The 23,497-nt window shown below is 36.3% G+C and overlaps 1 protein-coding gene across 2 annotated transcripts in view; it reads left to right on the forward strand.

The window, feature by feature from the left end:
- KIAA0825 overlaps positions 1 to 23,497 on the forward strand; it is a 237,978-nt gene that overhangs the window by 105,823 nt on the left and 108,658 nt on the right. For both annotated transcript variants that reach the window (XM_082074214.1, XM_082074215.1), the window contains exons 17-19: positions 2,761 to 2,917; positions 7,096 to 7,251; positions 11,118 to 11,212. In XM_082074214.1, coding sequence (XP_081930340.1) covers positions 2,761 to 2,917; positions 7,096 to 7,251; positions 11,118 to 11,212 — 408 coding nt within the window. The remainder of the gene's footprint in view (positions 1 to 2,760; positions 2,918 to 7,095; positions 7,252 to 11,117; positions 11,213 to 23,497) is intronic.

Raw genomic sequence — 23,497 nt, forward strand, 5'->3', positions numbered from 1 at the left:
AGGTATTGCTTAAATAATACTAATGCACGGTAAGACAATACTGTGGATAATCTCCAAAAACTAAAACTTTAGTGTTGACACTTCTTCTTAAGCTGAACACTTTAAATTTGTATACTCTATATTCTAACATACTGCAAAAATGCTGTGTTACCCATCAGGTACTGTGGGAAATAAGGGTGGAAAAGTGTTTTCTGTATGTGTACAGCATCAGCCAAAATGAGAACAAGTTTGTGACCAGGACTCCTAATTTTAAGGTTTAGAAACTGAGGAATGCGTTGTCTGCTCGCCAAGTGAGCAGTTACACATCGCAGTTATGAAACTGGGTCCCCTGGCTTTGTGGGATTTCTGCAATAAATGTCGAGCATAGATGTTATTTTTCCATTTTATAGTGAAAAATAATGAGTAAATGGAAAAAAAACCCACCAAGATCTAGTTAATAAATAGCTGAGATGTGCAATGTAGAGATAAATATTGTTGTAAATGCAAACTGTAAAACTAATATGTTAAAGCTCAAATATCAATTACACTAAGTAATGATCACATAATCATTAAACTAAAAGCAGCTCTTTCAAGAGGAGACTTGTGCTGTGTCACGTTTGAAATAGGAATGTTTACATTTGAAAACCTAAGTTGGTGTAAAATTATGTTCTGTTTAACATTTTCATATTTATTTTGTGAGTAAATGTATGAACGTGCATTTATATATGTATATATATATACATACACCAAATGTTTATGTATTTTTAATAGATACAGCGTGTGGAAGAAAATAAAAACCATAAATTTATTTGGGATTCACCTACAGTTGTGAAAACATCTTTAAAGTGCACTGGATTCTTATAAGCTAATGCCTTGCTTAATTTTGTGTTACTGTTATCAGTACTGCTAGCTACATAAACAGTCTAAATATTATGTAAGTTCTTCCACCGCGGCGTACAAATTTAACTTTTATTTTTTGCAAAATTTAAAAGAAAAAAAGGAGCATCTTCAGTGAAAGTCTCGGGGAGTGGCAGTTGTATGCATTGCCTGTCTAGTGTGCTGCCTGCAAGCATTGCTTTTCATTAAAATAACCTTCACTTTATAGCAGCACCGAAGCCGTAAACAGTCACGTTGGATTCTGAAGAACACGCGTCCCGGGAAGAAAAGCAACGTCTGCCTTTGCAAAGTAATTTGTCGAGCTGAAGATTATTGTTTCCCATCATGGTGACCCTGCCGTGGCTGGCTGGGCGCGTACGCAGATGAAGATGAATGCAGTTATTCCTTGGCTGAGGTCTGCCTCTTTCAGGGCACATTCTCCCTAATGACATGATTGATAGGCAGTCCCAAATCCGGAGAGGAACTCATTAATCATCGCGCCGACTGAATCCAATCATCTGCTTCACCTGCGCAGTGACGGACGGGGAAGGAGACACTTTGGGCGCTGACACTGATACGCTCATTGCCAGAGGTCCTCAACTTCTACAACGCCACAAGTTCCACCAGAAGTTGAGGCCGCGTCCACACGTGTCATTGAAAGATCAGCCTTAAGCGCGCTTTAATTTTAGAGATCGATTCCTTTGAAGCTTTTCTGTAAAATACACCATAATAACAGAGTATCGCTTACTTCCATTCAGCAAAGAACAAAATTACAGTTTATATTCCAGAACCATTTGCTCTGCGGGATGTTCTGAAGCTGCATGTGGAAGCAATATCAGCGTTAATGTCCAGCAGCTGTGTAGCGTTTAAGCCGGCCCGCAGGTCAAACAGCAGCTTTGAGCAGAACTAACTTTGTAATCACGGCACACGCTCAACAGCAAACCACAGCTTACAGCTGACCATACCGAAGTATTTGTTGTTTCATTTTCTTTGTAATTCTATAATAATAAAATACTTGTTTGTTTGCGTTTTTTAATTCGGAATGCTTCTTTGCTAGATTTTAAATTAATCCAAAAATGACTATAGAAGGGGTAATATATTCTCTTGGTCTTTCAACTTCTTGACGCATCTTCGTCAAGGTGCCAACATATATGCAGCTCTAATATATGAGCAAAAGCATTAGTTTCAGTATATCTTTTTCTTTAACGCTTTGTCAGTGTGCAATACTAAGCAAGTATAGAGCTGGTAACCTACATTTGTATGCAGAGAGAGCAATCTTAACAGTGGTCACAGTTTTGAATGCACATTTTTCAAGTCATTTGAGCTCGTGACCTTCAGATTTTTCTGTAGCAGCTTCACACAAATACTTTTAAGAAGAAAAAACAAGGAACAGCACAGGGCAAAAAGTGCAACAAGTGGGAAATAGGTACGTTTGAAATGGTTACCACCATACCAGTGGGAAGAAAAAGACTTCAATTTAAAACTTCTAACCTATACTTAGAGTAATGGCTACCTTTCTGACATGTTAATTAGGCTTTAATATGTGCAGCGACAGGCAAAGAAAAGTATACAAAAGATCAAATTCAAATGCCACTTCTAGTAGCAAAGATACTTCTCTAGTGGAAAAGAAGTAAAAAATATTTGCTCCTTGCGTGTCTTTAGAGTGAAAAATGTTTCATGTTTTCGTCTTTCAGATGAGAACCATTAAAACGTGTATAGTAAAAAAAGTTATTTAGCATTTGTATATTTGTATAAAGCTTCAGAGATGTGTATCCAGCAACGTTTGTTTTGTTCAAACGAAGTGTTCATAGGGTTTTTTAACATGTATTTTTATCCGGCTGTGCATCAATACTCTGATTTTCAGAAAGTCAACTTGAGAATATCCGTGTCTGTTCTGTTTTCCAGCGCCTCAGTGACAGCGGAAGGTGCAACGCTAGAGGAAGGAGGCATTGCGCCTGGATTCACCGAGCAGAAAATAAACATGATGGTCCTGGATATCTGCCACAAACCAGGTGGCAGCGAGTACCTGAGGCAAATTTATCACATCATCCGGCTCAATGAGGTAGGGAAACGGCCTTTTTACCGAGCAATTAGGTGTGTACTGGCCTGAGGCAGCGTCTGCTGGCAGCTAAGGGTTAGTCAAGGAGGCGATAATGCTTCTTAAAGTCAATATGAAACCCTATATTGTATTGTAATGGAACCCATTCAGTTTAGGCTTTTCTGCATTTGTACAGAAAGGATTACTTTATGGGAAACAATGTAGATTTTATTTATGTACTTAAACAGTAGTATGGCTCATAAACTTCCTTCAGATTCATATTGTAGACCATAGATACATTTTTAAGGAGTTTGAACACAGTTAAAAAAAAAAAAATATATATATATATATATATAAAAAATAAATCATCAGGGTTACTGAAGAATTGTCTGTTACAAGAGGTAAAATTAAATGCAGTAAATCAATTCCTCTGATTTAAAAAACCAAAATAAAGCAAAACCCCCTTTGTCTGTACTGAGGAAATAAATGCATCCACATGAAAACCCTACTTAATATAGATAACTCTGTTAAAGTGCTTTCAAAATTACAGTAACCAAATTCAGATTTGTCTGCTGCACATGGAATTTTGGCAATGTGAAAGAATTACCTCATTATTTCTTAGGCTGTATAAAATTGCCCCGAGTTATCAAAAGCGTTCTGATCTTATACACCGAAATAAACACAGATTTGCTAAAATTGCGTGATAACACAGATCCGCACAGCTTAATTAAGAAAGTTCTCTTTATTAGCTTTAATTACTAAATTGCTGTTCCTTGCAGTGATCTTAACAGCACCTGTTTATTCATTCAAGTGTACGGAGGTGTTTATAATGAAATGCAAAATAGGGCAAATATACGCACAGGCCAAGATTTTCCTTTTGAAACAAATTGATGGCAGAAAATGAATCAGGCAGCTACATCTGCATGAAGGCAACAGAGAGCAGCTCGGTACTGGCACCGTTCTTCTGAAAATCAACTGTTTAGTTCCTAAGTACAGGCTTAAAAGCAACCTTTATGCATCTACATTTGGAAGCTTTAGAAGCAACGTACGTAGGGATGGCAACCTAATATTAATACAATACAGAATCTTTTCAAGTTTCATCTCAAACAATTAAATGGTTCAGGAACTGAAGTGAAAATTATTACTGTAATACAGCTCAAACAAAACCTTTTCACCCGGAGCACATTCAGGATTACTCTGCGTATAATGGAGTGAGGGAAAGATGATGAGCAAGACCTCCAAAAATAGTATAAAATCCAGTAGTTAGGGCAGTCACCGAGGGGACAGGATACACAGGCTCAAGTCTTTATTCTGCCTGGTTTAGACCAGGGATTTGAATCTGCATCTCCCACATCCCACCAAACTCCCCAAGCCACTGGACCATTATCTACCAGCATGGAACTCTGTCCCTTTTCCCCACCGGAGTTGTTTCACCTTGTAGACGTTGCTGTAAAAATCCATTCTGTAGTTCCTAGGGTCAGAAATAGAATAATACTCTAGCTGAAGGGGTGGGATGCCCACCTCGGGTTCTGGAGACCCTGATCGCAGATTCAGCTCCTGTGAGCATTTGGTTATTTATACAAAGTGGAGCAGCTCCAACAGGAGGTAAGAGGCTGAGAAAATTATGTGGAAGAGGGGCTTTAGCCTGGCTTCCCACATCCCAGGTGTCTCTCCTTGAATTTCTGTAGCTAGTAAGAGCTTTGTTAAATATAGAACATCCCTCAGCGGGAAAAACTGTCTTTTTTTTAAAAAAAAAAAAGCTCAAAAGCTCAAAAAAAAAGAAAAAATAAATCCTGACCAGCTTGGCTCACAGAGGGACTTAACCATGTTACTTCAAATTGCCTTTGAAACCATTAGAAAACATTTTAATGCTTAGCGTGGTGCTATGATAATGCATTTTTCAATATTATATTTCATAATTTCAGTTGTGTTTAACATGCCCGACTACCAAGAAATAGACTTGATCATCCGTTCAAAGGTCCATCCTTTTGTTTGGAGACTCCTTGGACTATCAAGGGATCGTGTTCTTAAAATTAGTTTGGAGATATTTATGCTACAGTGCTTAATAATTGCATGTGACTAGAGAACAAAATGATGAGACAGAAAATTGTTGTTCTCACTGATTTTCCTTGGAAAAGCAGAGGAAAAGGCATATAGATTCCTGGAAGCTGCATTTGGAAATAGAGCTATGATGTTACAAAGATCTATACTAGGTTCTGTACAACTCTGCCTACAGTCCTTCACATACTTATCAAAAAGAATAATCGTTTTTAAAAGCATTTTTGACCAATGGCTGCCAAAGATCAACCAACACTCCTGCGTTGTCAGGCTCAATAGTATTTTGTCTGCTTGGTTTCCTGCCCAGTCATTGGTAGTGAGGATACAGCTCACACGTTTACAAACGTGGTTTCGTTTCTGTTTTCACGTTTTTGAAACGTGACTTTTTCAGGCTGTACAAGACTATAATAAAGAGTTAATTTACTGTTGTTGAATAAGTCTCTTTGTCAAAACATAAATCCACAGCATTCCAGAGGCAGGGGGATGCCTGTGCTGGGAGGTGAGCTGTACCCCACTCAAAATGTCCAAACCCTAGCAAGCATGGACGGCGATTTCCAATATCCCCACTGAGAAACCAACAGGATCCGCTTCTGCAGGCTGCCGTCTATACATTGCGTGAAAATGTTTGCATGGGAGGCAGCGCATTTATGAAAAAATGGTAAATTTTTAAACATAGCCATTTAATAACCCACACCACCATGTCTTTAAAATCTTTATCATGGCGTGAAGTCATGAATTGATGGGAAAAACCAACCAACCAACCAAACCTCAGGTGTTTTCATAGGCTGAGAAAGTACAGGTAAGAGATTCAGTGTGTGTTTTCACAGCTGGATTGCGCCCTTGTCTTAAAGAAAAAAAAAGTCTGATTTTTAAAAAAATTTTTTTTTTTTTATTTTTTACATACACTTGGATGATTTTGTGATTGTCTCAAGCAGTTTTGACACGTAGCTGAACCAGCAGAAAGAGGCAGCCCAGCCCTGCCTCTCGCCCCCGTGCTTTGCATCGGTACAGGAATCGTGTGGCTTCTTGTTTGTGTGGCTTTTTTATCTGGCTGGAACCTTTCCTTTTTCTGGCTGATTTCACAACATATGCTAGTGCCAACACAAGGGAGAAACAGCTACAGCCTGTGCGGATTGGGAGGAAACTCCTGCCTTGCAAACCAGACCGCAGTTGGATCAGTTTAAACCGATTACGAAATCATTCTTTTAGGAAGACCCAGGGAGGAGCACAAGGTGCCTCGGCAGGTCGTTAGCGTGTTCCCTAATTTTTATCATCTTGGTAGTACTGTAAATTAAGAGGAGCATCTTAATGAAGACTCACCTTGAGTACTTGCTCAATGTTATGGCAATCCTATCGTTATGGGCTTCATTTTAATAACAATAAACTGTTTAATCACAGTAGTCCTTCCAGCAAATAGATCTGTAAGTGTTTCATTATCTAGCTCTGCATAAAATCGTTCTGTTTAATCAAAACACCTTATTGGCATGCAAGGGTGATTTATTTACATAGTAGTTTAAGAAGTGAAAACAGAAAAGATTGCGGCCAAAATAATCATGCGTCTGTTACAGGATAGTTTCTAAAATTGCCATGTAAATCATAAATGACTTCTAGTCTTTGAATGCTTAAACAATTAAGAGCTTTGAAGAGCTGAAAAATATTTACTTCCTGTGTTTAAACAACGGGTTTGAACATGTTCATCAAACACTTAATTTATAGTCATGTAGTAACTATTTAATGCTGTCCAGAAAGTAACTTTAAATATTTATGTGTATTTTATCACGTGAAATAAATGGTGTAATAACCATCATACATCAGAACAGCTCATAGAAAACATTTGTTTTTCACTTCCAAGTGTGCGTAACATATCTATTTTAACTTGTAACTGATACATTTAATTTCATGACAGCTTCAAAACAATAGCTCATATTATTTGCTCCAGTTGTATGGATGTTGAAGGAGTTAATTTATTGTTTGTAGTAAAATGGTGTTACTCTTAGGTTTTTATTTTTATAAGAGAGTACTTATTTTCTCCGATAATACTTCTGTCAAGCACACTTCCAAGGTATGCTTGAAATTTAGGCAAATTTCACTTCGAAAGCTGGGTGGCATATACTTTCTTTGTGGTTCTTTTTGTCTTCTAAAAGGAATATTTGAAAGACCAGCTGTCTTGTGAGGATTCTTCTGAGGACGGTGCTTCCTCCAGCCAGTTCCTGCCATTGACACTCGGGGGCCAAGAAGAGCAGCCCATCTTCAACCCTTTCCAGGTGTACAGACAGTCCTGTGAAAACGTGTTCAATCAGGTTTGTGGAAATCTAAAACCTTGGTTACACAGCATAATTTTTACTTGTCGGTCTTATTATGATCAAGACAATGACAGAGACTGAAATTACGAAAACTGAATTAATTACGTGCGTTCACATTTGATGAAGCGCAGGGGAATAGTATTACTCAGGGATCTAATGAGGGCACCCTCTACAATAGCATGGTGTTCGAAAAGCCATCACTGCCCTTTTCTTTATCAGAAGTATTGTATGTAAGAGCAATTTGCATTTACTTAGACCTCCTGTGTTAGTTCAGCATGGCAAGGGAAAGCCCATTAGTAGCAAAGACACTTATTACATCTCTGTAATGGTACATAGGACTAGTTTTAGTCCTTTGAAAAATCAGGGCAAAACTCCAAGTGCACGTTTAGGATCTTCCCGATGAGCAGGACAGTAAAGGATGCTTTTGAAATAGACATTTAACAGAACTGTGAGAATAAACAGGGGAAAAAAACAAACCAAACCAAACCAAACCAAAAGCAAACAAAAAAAAACCCCTAACAGATCCAATTCTGTGGTTTTCATTAAGCCATGTTAGTGATATGTGAAGGACTGTAATTTAGTTACAGAAATTAGTTTTCTGGTAGTGTAACAATTAAAGAAAATAGATCAAATTGCCTAAATCTTAGCCAGAACACCACATGACCATTTAATTACACAAAATTATATGTAGTTTCTGGTGGCACTTGGACACTTAATCTTCAACCATAGTTCCTCAAGTCTTCCTAATCCATCATCTACGGCTTTGATTCTACACCTCAATTTCAAATATTTAAAAAGAAATTGTATTACAGTGTCATGAAATTCACTTTACAGACTTGTGGTAGAAAGTTGTCCTTTTCCAGTACAACTCTGCTTTTAAATAGTATAATCTTTCCCAGTTTTGAGCATTTTGGACTATTTAACTAGGTGTATTGCTGTAAAATATAACTGGTGTGGCTTTTGGTCAGTTAGTTTTGGTGGTTTGGTTTGATTTGCTGTTGGTTTTTTTTCCTTACTTGCTTAAGGAATCGTTAATCATTATCACGTTGCGAATACAAATCCTGAAAAAAGAGTTTAATACCAATTTCACAAGATTTCTCACCCCAGAGTAACATGCTTTAACATTGTCTGTTTTATCTTCCACTAGTCTCTTTATGTATATCTCAAATTTGCAGAATTTGAGGGTCTGTGGAATCACTTACTCCAATTTGAAGTGCTGAAAAGAGTCCACCATGCCTCAATTGTCAATTCATTAATGGTGTGGTAGAATAAGACCTTCAAGTAGGGATAACTGAGGGCAGAACTCTTCTGCTACATGGCAGTGCTCTATTCATCAACAGATGACAAGGGATAGTTCATATTAAATTGCTTTGGATTTTGAAAACTTTTGGCATAATGTCTATCTGAGCATGGAAAAGTATCTTTAAATTAAAAGAAAAGAAGAGTGGATCATGGACTGTAAAGTATGGTGTGCCAACCCTGTTGTTGACAATGACAGACTTATTTCCTGAGCTTAATAATAGTATTAAATAACTTGGTTCCCTTTACCGTAAAATTGCACGTTTATTTAGTGATGTGGGACAGTCTGTTTATAAAATAATGGTCAGTGTAGCTCAGTGTGTGGTTCTCTAACAAGACAATTAGCAGTGCCTGTAGAAGATACTACAGCACTCACAAGGAACAATTATTCTCCTCTAAGGATATATTTCTTCTTAAGTTCATTTCTTACTCATTGGCAACTGCCCCAAAGCTTAGGAGTTTATAATACATGATTAATTTCTTCATTTTCTTTAAATCTGTTATAACTAGATGTGTTTCTAATACATCAGCTAACCTTTTATAAATGCTAAGTCCCAACAAGCTGCTGATTTCACAACATATTTTGTCAATGAGTTAATCACGTATTGCTTTTTAAAACTTTTATCTGGAAAGGGCTGGTGGGAATAGGCACAGGAATGTTGCTCGCAAGTCCAGAGAGCTGGTTCAGCTCTAAATTAAGAATGTTTGTGTTACACTGTTCTATACAACGTATTACTACAATATATGATAATATAACGTATAAGAACTTGTCTACTCTATGCAGTGTGGACACACTCTTGGCTTCCTCAGTAGAGGATTTCTTAAGTTATATCAAAAGCTTTCTGAAAGATAATTTGTAGTAAGCATCCATGTATTCTTTGGTGCCATAAGTAAAAATTGCAGTACATAAAGTTAACTTTTCTCTTCTGAAGTTTTGAGAATTTGTCCCTTTTGCGTCAAATTTAGCAAGATGCTTAATTGTAATTTCTACAAATTTTACTCCTCCTGAAACGAAGGCCACTGAACCGCTATTTTGAAATCAGCTGTAGCATTTTTATTAATGATATGTAAATTTCTTACCTTCCAACCCCCTTTCAGTAGCTGATTCTAAGAAGTGTGTCATTTCTGTTAACGATTCAGCCCCTTCGTTCTTACATTCCTGTAAAAATCTTGAATAATCACCATCTGGTCCTGGTAACTTGTTGCTCTTGATTTTGTCAATTTGTCCTGACACCTCAATCTCTGCCAGTGCTGCTGCTCCTCCATTGTCTAGTAGCGTTAAGTCTAGGCTATGCAACTCCTCAACAGTATCAATGAGCAAAAATGCTACAAATAAATGATAATTCTTTCCTGAAGTGACTTTTTTCAAACCGATCTTTTATTTTTTCACAGAACTGATCAATTTGGTGAACTGAATTTTTATCTAGTATACTTACAAATTTTCCTATTTGTTCTTATGACTGTTGCTACTGGCTCTTTACCTCCTCTGTTTAATCTCTCTTTATTTTAGAAGCACTTCTTCCATATTTATTTGTCTGGTTTTACTTCAGATAGAACAGCTGCCTGTTTTCACCCCTGTGTTCTTCTACTCCCACTGTTCTCTCAGTTGAATCTTCTTCCCTTATTTCTTGTTTATCAGATGTTCACTGTTACTTCTTCACTCACTTTCCACTTTCACACCATATTATTATTTCTTTAGCTACCCTTGTCTCCCTTTCTTAATCTTCATTTCACCTTCCATAAGAAGAAAAAGGAACTGCAAGATAAACGTCCCTCTTTTTATTTACGTTTATTTCCATTGTTTTGTCTTTTTAAATTTTTTTTTAAATTACTCAATGCTATTTTTGCGGTAAAACAATAATTTTTGAATTATTTCCTCCCAAGGATGTTGAATTGTAGTCACTACTTGACCATTACTGACAATGAAAATTAATATTATGCAACAGGAGTTACTGTTTTGTAGAATGTTTTATGTGGTCTTTTGTCTGCCCACTGTTATTGTAGATTGCTTTTATTTATTAAATAGCAATATGGAGTTATATTTGTTCATACTGTCTAGACTTATTGCTGTTTATAATAACCATCTGGTGACGGGAGTGCTTTACAAAACAATAGACAAGTAGAACATCACTCTAATTATAATACAGGTTAAATCTTGAATTCCAGCTATACCAAGTTTTTAATGACAAACTTTTTGCTGACAGCAGGAAATGTAAACTGGTGTTACGTAAAAAGTTGCCAGTTATTTTGCTTTTCAAACAAAAAGTCAAGCTCTGAGACAAAGTGGTTGGGCAGAATGCCATTAACAGTTGGAAGAATAACGGTTCAAAAATTGATTTATCTTTTTATAAATAATGGCTACGTCCCCAAATGGATTTATAAATTAATTGCTGTCTTATTGGAATAAAAACCATCTTCTGTGGACATGATTGATATCATCTGTCTAAGTCCTTGTTCTAGACCCCCCTCCTTCTTGGTTAGTATATCACAGCTGGAGCTTTAATTTACTGATCATATTAACACTGATTAATAACTAACAATAGCTTCTTGCCATGTATCAACAGTCAACCATTACTGAATGGAACTGGGATTGGTCAAACTTGCTGCCAGGTTATTTGGGACTGAATCAGATGACCTTCAGGGTGCTGCTGGCGCACAGGTAACGGGATTTTGGTGAATAATTGCACTTCCCTGTTGTCTTTTTCACTTTATAGTAGTTAATACACACAGATTTTACAGGTGAAATTTGTAAAATGAATTGCACATTTATTTTTAAATATTCAATATGTAAATACTCATTGCCTAGTGTATTTGATCCCTACAAAGGTGGTTTTCAATTCCTGTTTTGAAGAACCTAATAATGTTTCTTTTCTTTCTGAGACATGAATATGTGTTGATATTACCCGTAAATGGTGCTTTAGAAATAAATAGTAACCTTTGGAAACCTGTATTGCTGAGGGAGATTTCCACTGCATAGCACAGAATTTAGGGATGTAAACTCAAGTTGCAATGAATCTGAAATGTAATTGGTGGCATGACAAGTGTAGCTAGAAAAATAAAGCGTTTCCTTAATAGTTTTTAATGAATTGAACTTATTTTAATATTGTAACAATTTTTCACTTGTAAAATTTAAGTACTTAATTCATAAGCAGATATATTTAATGCAGAATAAATAGCAATTTGTTAAATTCAGAAACTTTTAGGTGGAAAAAGTGGGTATTTTTCTAAAATATCTACTACTTATATCCTTGTGAAAACTGGAAAACTTACATGTTGTAAACTAAGAAGTTTAACATTCCCTTCTTAATGCTGAATCCTCATGATGATATCTAATATGGTCATATCACTCATCTTTTAAATTGCAGCGTTTTTCTATTTAGAAACTAGAGTGACATTTTCAAAAGCGTGTGTATTCGCATGTCAAAAATGTATGTTTTTTGCACCATTTTCTCAATGGATCACTGGCAGTTAAACATTTAATTCTTCATTTCATATATCTAATATTTGTACAGTCTATTTCCAGTCTTCTTTCATAACTTTTCTGTGATTAATTCTTTCCCCACCTAATTTATTGTTTTCCAAAATTATGATGCAATTGCACAAAAGATCATGCTGGTGAAAATGTGCCGTTCAGTTCTCCTCTTGGTGTCCCCTGTTACCCACTACCAGACAGAATATGGAACTGCATGGACTTTTTGGTCTGTACCAGTAGTGTCATTTTTATGTTAAATGGCAGAGACAATTCAGTACTAATTATTTTTTTCTTTGATAGTTCTCCTGCTGATTGCTAACAGTTGTCCTTCATTAAAAATGAAGCAGTTTGCCCTTTTAAAAGATATTCTAATAGAAAGTCTCAGACTCAAGCTGGTTCTTGAACTTCCCTTCATGTTGATGTCATCAATATGAGCCGAAGGGAGCAGAGAGGACTGCTGTGATTTGCAGAGGGTACATTTTCTGTGGACATTTCATCTTCTCTGATATCTTGAAACACGTTTCGTTTTTCTTTTGATCTCTTTGTAGAGTTTAGAAAGAAGTCATGTATGTGCCTTCTCTGCCCTTCACTGTATTTCACGCCTTTGTCATATCATCTATTGTTGCGTTTTTATTTTTTTTTTATTTAATAAGTGCTGTAATTGTTGTCATCCTTCCTCATTTGAAAATGTCTCCATTCATTGCCCTTCTACATGATATGGAAATTCTCATCTAGAAGTGACATTATGCAAGCCATTAATGATTAGCTCATGGATTTATTATTTAAACTACTGTGCTTTGCAGACCAACAGATCATTTAAACCCACTGTGACCATTAGGTAGAGTTGCTAACCTAATACCTGCCATAGTGATCAGCATCTCCAACGTAGCTTGTCATCACAAGACTTAATTTTTAGCATAGCTAAAACAGGTTTTACCATGTTTTCCAGCTGGCTGGGGCAATTCTGGCCTTTGCAGTGACTCCAGCGAGCCTGATCTTTAGGGGATTCTTCACACTCCTTCCAAAAACTGCGTAAATTTCAGCCTTACTTTGTGGTCAGGAGTTAAGGATCAAGCTGAATGGGTGTATGATTGTTTTGATGATGAACCCATTTCTTTCCCTAGAATTTGTCCCCTGAGGTGAGTTAATCAAAACTAAGGGCAGTACTTGAACCCTTAGTTTATGAAGTGGAGTGATATAATACTTTAATTACTCCCTTCTTTAACACATGCTGAATCCTTCCCTCATCAGTTCCTTCTGTGCAGATAAAAATACTTTTACCTGTTCATGGTGATATTTGGGTCTTTTTCTTTTTTTTTTTTTTTAACATTTAAAGAGAACTATTGTCTGTTGCATATGAAGTAAAATAAGTATGCTCTGCTCTCTTTGGTGGAGAAAAAGTAATAATGCTTAAGGGACTCATTTACAAGGGAAATGCTCCCCTAACCTAGTTAGTGAGTGAGTTAGGTGGGAGGGGGTTAGGGGAGCGTTGTCCCAGAGCCAGCAAGTGGTCGGCAAATTAATTGGTTGGTGGTTAGGGGAAAGTAAAAGGCTTTTAGGACTGGTTAAAAAGGGAATGAATTGTTGTGTTGGCTGCTGTAATCCGTGCATCCCTGTGATCCTCAAAGTGAAAGTGTTTATGAAGTTTTTCAAATGAAAGACAAGGATGGTTAATGATATTATTTTATTTCAAGGTTATCAAATATACAACGCTATCAGGAAAAGGAAAGTTGAGGAATAAGCAGTAACATAGAATACGTAATGTTCATCCCTGTTTACATTTCATATCTTTAGAAACTGTCAAGTTTTCCTTACAGGAAGAAAGGGGATATATAGATGGATTCCTTTCCTTTTTAATTTTTTTTACATATAGTTTGAGCTGCAAGAGTAAAAGCTAAAACATACTTTTCAATTACACTCGAAATAGTATCTTTTAATAACAACCCCATTAACATTCAGCTAACTTATAATACTTGATTTACCCAAGTTTTAAATAATGTCCCGAATACTTACACTGATAGGTGCTGCTTTTTTGAATCTTGCCACACATTTATACATCCTTAGATCTTTCTGTAGCAAATGGGAATTCCCTACCTCTAATATGTATTAGACATATTAGAGACATATATATAGACATATATATTAGGACAAGAAGACCATGTGCTTATAGCCGTTGTTTAGTTCACGTATATCTCAAATTTAATGACTGTCGTGCTCATAAACCTCAAACATTCCCCCATTCCTTCTCCCTTCTATAGCTTTTATGTCATTTGTCCGTCTCAACCACGAGCTATATGTCGTGGTTGAGACGGACAAACGACACTTTTACTGCTACATTACTATAGAGAATAACTACATTCCACTCACTATAATTATAAGAAACAACGGAGACTCTTTTGTAACACAAGAAGCCATTCTCCAATATTGCGGTGATTTGCTTTTCTGAGCAGGAGCAGCTACAGGGACAGACAGAGAAGAGTTCGGCAAAGCCAATGACAGTCAGGTACAAGATCTTGAGAAAAGGAGGCACATCAACTTAATAACAGAGAGGAGTATGTTGATTTACCATAAATACATCAGATGAGAAACAGGAGTGAGTTAGAAAAATTACACAAATGAAAACCAATATTTGTTCAAGTGGATAAGAAATGTCATTAAAAACATCTAGGCTGGAAATCAGAAGGTCATTTTTATCAGGTAAACCAGTGTCGCTCAAGAAGAGTTTTCTGGGAAGTGTTTGCGCGGTGATATGAGCTTCAGTAGTTTTTAGTTGAAATGGGAAAGACTAAATTATTTACTTCCAGTCATGTGTTCCTTTGGTAAATAATCTCAACTGCCCAGCAACTTCTCCAAAACGAGCAGAAAACTTGGAATTACTTGTATATTTGCTTTAAGGAAACTATAAAAAATCAGTAAGTTTGTTTTCTACTAAAACTGGGTAAAATATGTAGGCTTTCTAGTAACGCTTGCTGCAAAATATACACAGGCTCTCATGTTCTTTGGACTCCAGAATTTTTCATAGCATAGTCCAGACTGTTTCTGTTTGATAAACTACGGGGCTATTGCAAGTGAAACTGTGTTTGAGGCCAGTAAAGGGTGTCCTTGGGTGCAGGTGACACCCTAAGATTAAGAACTCTTTACACCTGGTGTTTCTCTTCTGAAATCCTTTCGACTTGGGTTGGGTGTGGACTGTTGACTTGCCTTTTGCAAATAGATTTGTTAGTATAGTTGTGGCATTTGTTAGAGAGCTAGGTGATAAAATTATATGTTTTGCCTTGATTAAACTAGATAAAACTGAAATTAAGTAAAAAATTCTTGTTTAGAATGTCAAATGATTGCAGGGCAAAATCTGCGTAGCTCTTGTATATTCTAGTGGATACACAGACACCATCTGTTGAGAGTGGTAGCCATATGGTGAACTATTTATAGAAAATGTTTATATTCATTGTGTTGTTGATTATCTAGATATCCAGAAAATGCTCTTTTAAAATCCAGTTTATCAACACATGGAAAAATGTATTATGTAGTTTTGAAATTGAAAAGAATGTCAGCAAACTGCATGCACTTTGTTGTCTGTAAAAGACTTTCTATGCAACTCTGTAAAAGCCCAAATCTGAGAAATGAGTAAAAATACCCAGGGTATGAAAAGGTAGGAAGTTCTCTGACAATTTTTCTTCGTAGAAGAAACAAATAGTGTAAGAGTTAGTGGCGTGATGCCAAGACAAGAGCTTATCTGCATGGCAGAGGGTGCCAGTGTTACGTCTAGTGTACTTTTGGATGTGTTACTCAGTCCTCCTTCCAAACTGCAGATGCTCCTAGACCTTTTGTATCCACATCGCTGGGTATTGGAAATCCATATTGTTATGGCTATAAGTTAACTATTAATGATGTGTTGGTGAAGAACTGGGATGCCATTAATACTGCAGTAATCACCACCTGCTTGGTGAGATTATAATGGATGCCCTTGCAATGCATGTGTGAACAGGCTTTCTGAAATGCATGGGAGGCTGTGAAAGACGGTGTTCCATTGTTCTGTATCAAAAGAAGTGGGTGAAAGGTATTAATCCATTATTGCACATCTCTTCATTGATCGCAGAGTCAGGTTTAGACCCTACTGCTAGATGTACCAAAAAAAAAAAAAGAAAAAGCCACTGGGATTTTGAGAAAAATCTGATTTTGACCTTTCTGGATAAGCAAGGACCCTTTTCCATAAATGAGTTGGTCAATAACAAGGTATATGTCACATCCGTCAACATGAGGATTATCCTCCATCTGCTTGTCCTCTTCTGACATAGCTAATGAAACTGTGCTCTGACCTTAGCGGGTCTGTCGGAGTAGGCTTAGCTCCCTGGCTGGCGGATTTAAAGCGCTGGTGGCAGAATGTACATCGGTAAGCGAGAGGGAAGATGGGACCCTGTGTTACGCGCTGTGTCGGTGTCACTCCGGCCACCGGTACGTGTGCGGCTGTAGCGGGAATTATAGAATTCGGTGTGGCTAAAGGTGAGACTTTAGACTTCTCTGTTTGTTAGCAGACGTCCTGCAAACGTCCATGAATCCTATGAATAAAACAATATTCTCCATCAGCAATCTCCAACGAAAGATGCTAAAAAGGAAGGGACTGCCGTCTCCCATTTAACCTCATGAGCTCATTTTTAGTACTTGGCAGTTCTTTATGATGAGTCCTGTGCGTACATAGGATATGGAACTATGTGTTTATCAGCTTTCTTTTAAGTAAAAACCATAAATCTGCTTAAATAAGGTTTCATTTTGATTTGTTGCTGTTTCCATTGCTCAAATCTGGCCTCTATAAAAAGTAAAAAGAAGTAAAAAACCACCCCACCAAACAGTATGCACAATACCTGCTTTACATTGAAAAGTATATTAAGCACAGCTTATTGGCTAGAGCATAGGCCTGTGATCTAAACCCCATTCTTCTAATAACATCTCAGTGTATCTCGGTTTTTCCATTTAAAATTAGGTCATGTTTGTCCACATTTTTATGTCCTTTGATATGTTTTGATGGAAAAAATGCTAAGTAAATGCAATATATTAGTGTTAATAATGCATATGTGCATTTATTGTTAGGATTCACATTTCACTGTTTTCTTTAAAAATACATATATTTTCTTCATAATGATATATTTTCATGTACTGCAACCACAAATCATTCTTTGGAAGTGTGACTCTTGGACATTTTATGTCACTGTCTAATTAACCTGGTGATTGCCATCCCATGACCTGGCCGAGCCTCCTTAAAAATAGATGCTTCCTTTCATCTGCAGAAAATTTGCCTTCCTTTCAACTCTGTCTCTCATCCTCTTGCTCACTAAGGATCTTAAGTGGAGATAATCATGTTTGTCTTCTTATCCATTCTTTTCTTCCTTTTTCTGAGCCTTTTGGACCCAAGTTTTCATTCTTAATAGATATATAGTGATCCTAAGTGTGTGCAGAAGCTCTAAATGTGTATTAATGCATGGAGAGTACTGGCTACACTACCTGTACACACTGGCTTAGCTACTCATCCACCTGTGGGCTTTCTTGCTACACCTACAAAGGAAGAGGCTGCAGGACACAACCCAACAAGCCAAAAGTCTGTTTTGCCCACCAACCCGTTGTTTCTTCTTTCTGCTTCTTTTAGACAGAGGATTTTCAGCAAAGTGCTAATGATGCAAAGTAACTCAACTTCCGTACAGGAATCCCAACTTCTTTCCAAGCTGTAATGAGTCTAGACATGCAATTCCCCTGTAAGGTAGACGGGGAAGTGTGACTGTCAAAGTTAGATAACAATAATAACAATAACAACAACAACAACAATAATAATGATGATGATGATGATGATGATAATGTTATATAATATATGAATATATATTTTTATATTATATTATTTACATTTATACATATATATTTATATTTATCTTGTTTATTATTTATTATTATATCTCTTATATCTTATATATTTATTATTTATGTATACATATAAATATATAAGTATAATGTATATTATATATTTCATGATAATTATAACGATGATAACAACAACAGCAACAACAATCATAATCATAATCATAGTCATAACAACAACCAGATAGGAAATCTGGTCCTGCAAGTTACCTTTAAGGTTTATTCTAGGCTGCAAAATTAGTCTGTAGCAAGTCAAGAGTAAAACCTAGCTCTTTTGACTAAATTTCAAGACACAGAGCTACCATATAGTAGGTGGCCTATGGGAACTGTTGTGCGCCCAGTCCCAGGTGGCAACAAAGGTGGGGTGGCTCAGCTTTAGTTGTGCTTAATTGCTGAGCTAGTTTGAATTACCTTTCAGTCTTCTTAGGAAGGGGTTTACCATTAGTTTTCCTCCAAAGGCAATGGAGAACAATGGTTTGATTTCTCTTTACCTTGGATGTGACTGTCAGTTTAAAATCTTCACAGACACTGTGATTTAGGGGTTCCTGATGCTGATTCTGGCCCAGAAAAACTGTTTGTCTGTCGTGTTTTTGGTTTTTTTCCCCCTGCGAACTTTTTCCCCGGACCTAACGACAAAATTTGGTCCTTGCAAAGAGTGGGAAACCATTGTGCATCCTGCATCATGTAGCAAGGAGGGAATTCAGAATTGTTATTCTAATAGTTGACTCTGGAAGATGTCATTGAAGAAAGCTTTTTTATGTTAGTCTTTAGACTGACAGGTTATGACAAAACTGCATTCATGTTGCTTGAATACATCTTTTTAATAGTTTTACATGCTTTTTGACTTGTCTAGAAAATGACATATTGAGGTTTTCATTAGCCTTAACCAGGTGTGGTTTCCTTTATGGAAGATACCTTGGTAGGACTACAGTTGAAGGCGAATAAACCACTGAAGCTTGGAAAGGCCACGGCCCTTCTTCAGATGGTAGCGATGAATTGAAAGACTCATTAATCAACAGCCAAGTCACAGGTGTGATGGCTTTCCTGCAGGCTGCCAGCAGACTGTGAAAGTCACATCCAGCACATGAAACTGTTAAACTAGACATGTCTACAAACATTCCTAAACTTCCATCTTTCCGTTTTAGCTGAAAAACGCAGCCCTGGCGTGTTTTTATTATTGATTTTATTTTTTAAAAACAAAAATATTCGTTTGTTTTCCAAGGAAACAGTGTAGGAAACAAAAGAGAAAGCTGATACTGTTTTAATCTTTTGCTCATTTTCGTACAATAACAACTTCATTTAAATGGACGTGCGGTTTTGATTGCAATTGTAAGTGTAAATATTTTTAGTAATGTAAATTTTTGTACACATAAATTGTGTGCAAAAGCTTTAACAGAAAAAAAAAATGAATGCAGGTATTTTCTGCATACAAATGACTGGCCATTTTCTTCATGATTTTCCAGTCCTTTCCTCTGGTACAAAAATTACCTGGAACAAAGATTCATTTAGGCTGTAGTGCTGCAATGTAGACAGAAAGTCATAACATGTTTAAAGTGAAATGATTTAGAAGGTTTTATTGTTTGTTCAACCTGCACTGGACCTTTCTACCTGCAATGATGGGAAAAACCCATAATAAGAAGCCAAATAATGAAATCTCCATACAGTTTTCCCACATCATTCTTCTTTAAACTCCGTGGAACCCCTGGAAAAGCAGAGTCTACTAATAGGACTTATACCTCCCCTGTAACATTTTTTTCCCCTGGATTATCCTTAAATACACATGCTCGCTGTAGATAAATATTAATTTTACTTTGTCAAAGAGCAATGAGTATGAATTCGCTTGGATTATTGTATGTACTAATTTCTTGGTCTCCCCAGTTCTCATATTTTTCCAAATAGGGATGCTCATGATAATAAAAATTCTTCTTCAAACTCTGAAGCAGATAAGAACAGTGTCTCACCTGCATTTGGGATGAGGAATGTCCTTATAAAATTAGTCTGATCTTCAGTTTCCCTCTTTAGCACATTTGTCTTAGTTTTGAACTTCCTATCTAGAAATAAATTTTACTTCGTAATCCATATTCTTCACTTTTTTCGTGCCTGGATTATTGCCAGTTGCAAAGTTATTTTGGTCTTATCCAATGTAAATCAATGGAACTGTATGTAAATACGATGCCTGGTGGCTCAGCAATACTGTAATTCACGTGAAAGGCAAGGACACAATGGTGCTGCATTTATTGATGAAATAATAAGGTATTATAATAGTGGTATATCAAAAGTGATATCTTCTTTGCCTTTACAAGGCTCTGTAAGCAGATATTGAAATATATTTGTCTTTAAGATATATCTGTAACAGATTTTATTGGATTATTCAATGTAGTGCTACTGCTTGTTATTGGAGGGCTTGTTAAAGTATATACAGCTGTCATGTCATGTCACCCATTTTAGAAAGAACTGTTGTAATTTCACTTCAATGGTATTGTATTTTGAAACAGCTTTTACTATTGGGGTGAGAATTATATTTATTTCCAGTTTGATCATAGATTATTGCCTGTATTTTTTCCCATTAACTTTCTGTTGCTGCTTTAACTCAGTGATTAAACACTCCCACAAAAAAGCATCCTCCAGAACTATACAGAAATCATCCCTTTAATTGTACTAATAAAGACTATGACAGCTGAATTTAAACACAACCAAACTCTTCCTGCTAAAGTGTTAATGAAATTAACAATAAAAAAAAGTATAATGATTTCTCTTGGGATAATTACATGGGTAATTTAACAGCACATTTGGATAAAAACTGAAAGCATTTATGTGATATATAGTTAAACCTCTGTAAATGGTATATAGAAAATCAAAGGCTTCCTTATTGTCTTTCAAGTACAAAAGAAATCTTTAAAAATGTTAAGTAGTAGGTTCTCTTAAAAAGTAAATTTATCTTTCATTTCTCATATTTTTAAGATCATCTCATTTATTGTTTCATAAGGAGTGACTGTCAGATCATGCTATAGAAATAGCATTTAATGTCCTTACTCAAAGTGAATGCATAGACAGTTGGGTGTTCTCTTGCATAGCTCACTGGAAAAGTGGTTGTTGCGTAAGAAATTTGATACACTATTTTCAGAATTTTTGCAATAAAAAGTGGTATTTGAATACTAAATACATGAATTTGGGGGAGGAATATGCGACAGTGACCTTACAGGCATTCTGTTTGAAAATAAATAAGCCACAGTTTCAAATGCGAGCTGACGTTCCATTAATATAGTAAAACTTTATTGCAGATCTTTGGTGCGTTGTTGACTCCTTGCATGCCAGAGTACATGAATGTGCATGTACAGAAATTGATCTAATCTGGTAGATGTTCCTTAATTTCTTTTTCTCTTTTGAGAAGAGATTTCTGTGCTGCACTGAAACAACTGTAGTTCAGAGAGGAAAGTTCTCCAGCTGGCCAGGCACCGGTTATTTATTACTTTCATTAGGTCATAGCACCTTAAACTCATTTGGAGACCAAGGGGCTTTCATGATGATCACAGAACATCTAATAAGCATATACTCCATTTATTAAGTGAATTGATGCTTGCTGCAAGTTTCATTTTTCTAGGATTTTTTATATTATAGCCACAAGCTGGAATGTGTTGCCAGCTCTCTCCTTCTACAGCCCCCAAATGTGGTCTCAGAGAAACAAGCAGAAGCTCCCTGTTCAGAATAAATCATACCTATGACTCAGTCTAAGGCCAGGCTTATTTTTTAGATCCAGCCCCAACTCAACAACAGTTGAAGCGTCAACCTGTATTAAGCAAAGACAAGCAAAAGACACACGATCATATGTCTTTCAAATTGAATAGTCAGTGACATCAGCCAATATCTGCCTCTCGTCTTTCTAATATCTGCCTAAGAAATTCCACTTGAGCCTTGAAGATCAGCAATAACGGAATCACATTTTATGGAATTCCAAATGTTAGACCTCTTCAGAAAAAAGAGGAGTAATTACAATTACTATCAGACACTGAAAATTAAACACACTCTCAAAATCGGATGTAGTAGACTTACAGAGAACAGTTCTATTAGCTTTTGCCGATGTTGGCCAACAGCCTAACAATGTCTTAAGGACTGAATGTAGGTGAGAGATACAGCAGCAGCTCTCTGGACACTTGTTCTCTGTGTGTCATAAAGAGATAATTGACCTTCGTCAATCTAAACTTCAACCCAGAATTGTCATAGGTCAAGGTGATCTATGACATTCAGAAATTTTGAAGTTAGGCTCAAATACCAGTCTCCAATATCACGCCCAAAACAAAATGGTTTGATACCAACTGCTCTTGAGTCATCCACCTTCAGGCAATAAATTTCTGATAGTCATCTGGCAAAGGGCACGGCTTCTCTAGTGCCTTTCCACCAGGAAATGTAGAGAGCCTAGAACAAGGTTGGTGTGATGAAGCTTTCATAGTTTTCATAGTGTCTTCATTATTGGTAAACATTTCTAGTAGAAAATTAACATATTCTGAGGTCTTAAGACCATGCTTTGGTTTATTTTACAGAAATGTAAGGAAGTTACTCTAATGCTTTTAGAAGTATGAATGTCAATTTGTTATTTACTTGATTTATGCCCAGATCAGCGAGGGTTGAGTTTCCTCTACAGAAACTATGCTCTTTATAACATGATCTTCTAATTCTTCCATCACTTCATTTGTTTTTGCAAATGTTTTTTCCAGCTGTAGTTAACAAAACAAACAAAAAAAACCCAAACTCCCTCCATTTCTTATTTCAAAATAAATCAATCTTATTACTCTTTGTATCTCTAACAATTATTTTCTTCTTACAGTCCTGAGGAACTCATGTGTGTTCCCTCTAGCCTTGCCAAATTGCTACGTTTTTAGGTTTTCAGTTTAAGATCTTCTGACCTTCAGTCTTTTGATAGTCCCTAATATGTATTATCTGCTGAAATTAAGAGTGATGTATCTTTTCTGACTGCAGAATATAGAATTGCGTTATAGCACAATCCCCTATTGCTGAGTTCTCAACTGCTTTAATTTTTATTTTAGCTTCTTCTATTAAATTAGATTATACTAACAACAATTTTTCTTTTGCCTTTTTTTGCTGTGCAACACATTCTTCCACAAAATAATCCCTGCAAGTGTCGAAATTGTATTTCCAAACTATTTACCAGTATATTATTGGTTTATTTTATATGAAAATACCTAAAATAATTCTAACTAGGATACTAATTGACTTTGTCTTCTTGGTCTGAATCTTTTGAGTAATCAGTATCCTTCTTGATAAATCTGGATTTGGTACGATAGCTCTAGAAACGTGTATTCTAGAGGTCTGTCCATATAGTTTTAATTAGAATGGTTTTCCATTTGTGGAGTTTGTTAGACTTGTCACTGTAAGTTCATATTTTTTATTTGATCAGTCTGTTCTCTGTAGTTTATAGACGAGTGTTCCATCTCCCAAAAATATGAACCATTCCATAATGATTCTGTCATATCTTTTATATCAGGGGAGGGGTGAGATGGAAGGTCTCTATTTTTCTTCTTTGAGTATGCATAGAAGTTTGTTGAATATGGACCT

Source organism: Streptopelia decaocto, assembly GCF_964273445.1.
Source record: "Streptopelia decaocto genome assembly, chromosome: Z".
Lineage (NCBI taxonomy): Eukaryota > Metazoa > Chordata > Aves > Columbiformes > Columbidae > Streptopelia > Streptopelia decaocto.